The sequence below is a fragment of the Helobdella robusta genome (assembly GCF_000326865.2).
Source record: "Helobdella robusta unplaced genomic scaffold HELROscaffold_80, whole genome shotgun sequence".
Taxonomy (NCBI): Eukaryota; Metazoa; Annelida; class Clitellata; order Rhynchobdellida; family Glossiphoniidae; genus Helobdella; species Helobdella robusta.
In genome coordinates, this window is record NW_008705460.1 from 510,195 (window position 1) to 510,984 (window position 790).

The following is a 790-nucleotide window of genomic DNA, read 5'->3' on the forward strand; positions in this document are numbered from 1 at the left end:
ATAAGATCACAACGTTTCTCTGCGTCTTTGTCCGTAGTCAATTTCATCACCTATGTTAACTGGTTTAAGTTTTTCTATAAAAAGCATGTAATATTGATATAAATGAACTAAACGTCAATAATTTCAATGACAATGAACTACCTACAAGAGTTTATAAAGGCATATGTGTTTTGAATCAAAACTTTTGATATCTTTATAAGGATAGATTTATGAAAAAAGACCGATTGAACATACAATACAAATGAACATGACATGACAATGTGAAGCACTAGAGCAAGCATGGCCAACATCAGTGGCGGATCTAGACAACTTTGACAAGGGGGGGGGGGAATTTTGAAAATGTTTAAAAGTTTAAATTTTTTCCAAATTTGGGCGAGGGGCCAAGATTTGTGGTAGCGTGGCCAAAATTAGGATGGCGACATTTTTTGATAAAAAATGGTGTTTTTTATGCAAAATCTGAGTTTTTTTAATAACAACTGGGTGATAGTCTTTCCGGCCTTATCCCAAGATCCGCCACTGAATGTATATATACAATACATATACATTCAGTGGCTAATCTTGTACATTCAGTACTGTATTTTAATAGCGCTCTGAAATTCCCCTGATTGTTATCAGATTTGAGATCTAATGCACCGTCATCCCGGTGTCCACGCAAAACAAAGTTTTGTCTTCCACAAAGTTTAATAGTTTTAATAATAGTGTTAAGCAATTTTCTGTTTTGTTCTATTTTTGTGTAAAGAGCGGAGTTTGATAACTCTAAAACATTAGTTTTAATTTCAATCAAACTCAG

General features: G+C 33.7%; 1 protein-coding gene across 1 annotated transcript in view; it reads right to left on the reverse strand.

Moving 5' to 3' along the window:
* Nucleotides 1-6: 6 nt before the first annotated feature.
* Nucleotides 7-790, reverse strand: part of HELRODRAFT_90310 (hypothetical protein) — a gene marked incomplete at both ends in the record, with an annotated part of 2,591 nt that continues 1,807 nt past the window's right edge. Inside the window, one exon of the mRNA XM_009032382.1 lies at nt 7-59. Within this exon, the coding sequence (XP_009030630.1) occupies nt 7-59 (53 nt within the window). The remainder of the gene's footprint in view (nt 60-790) is intronic.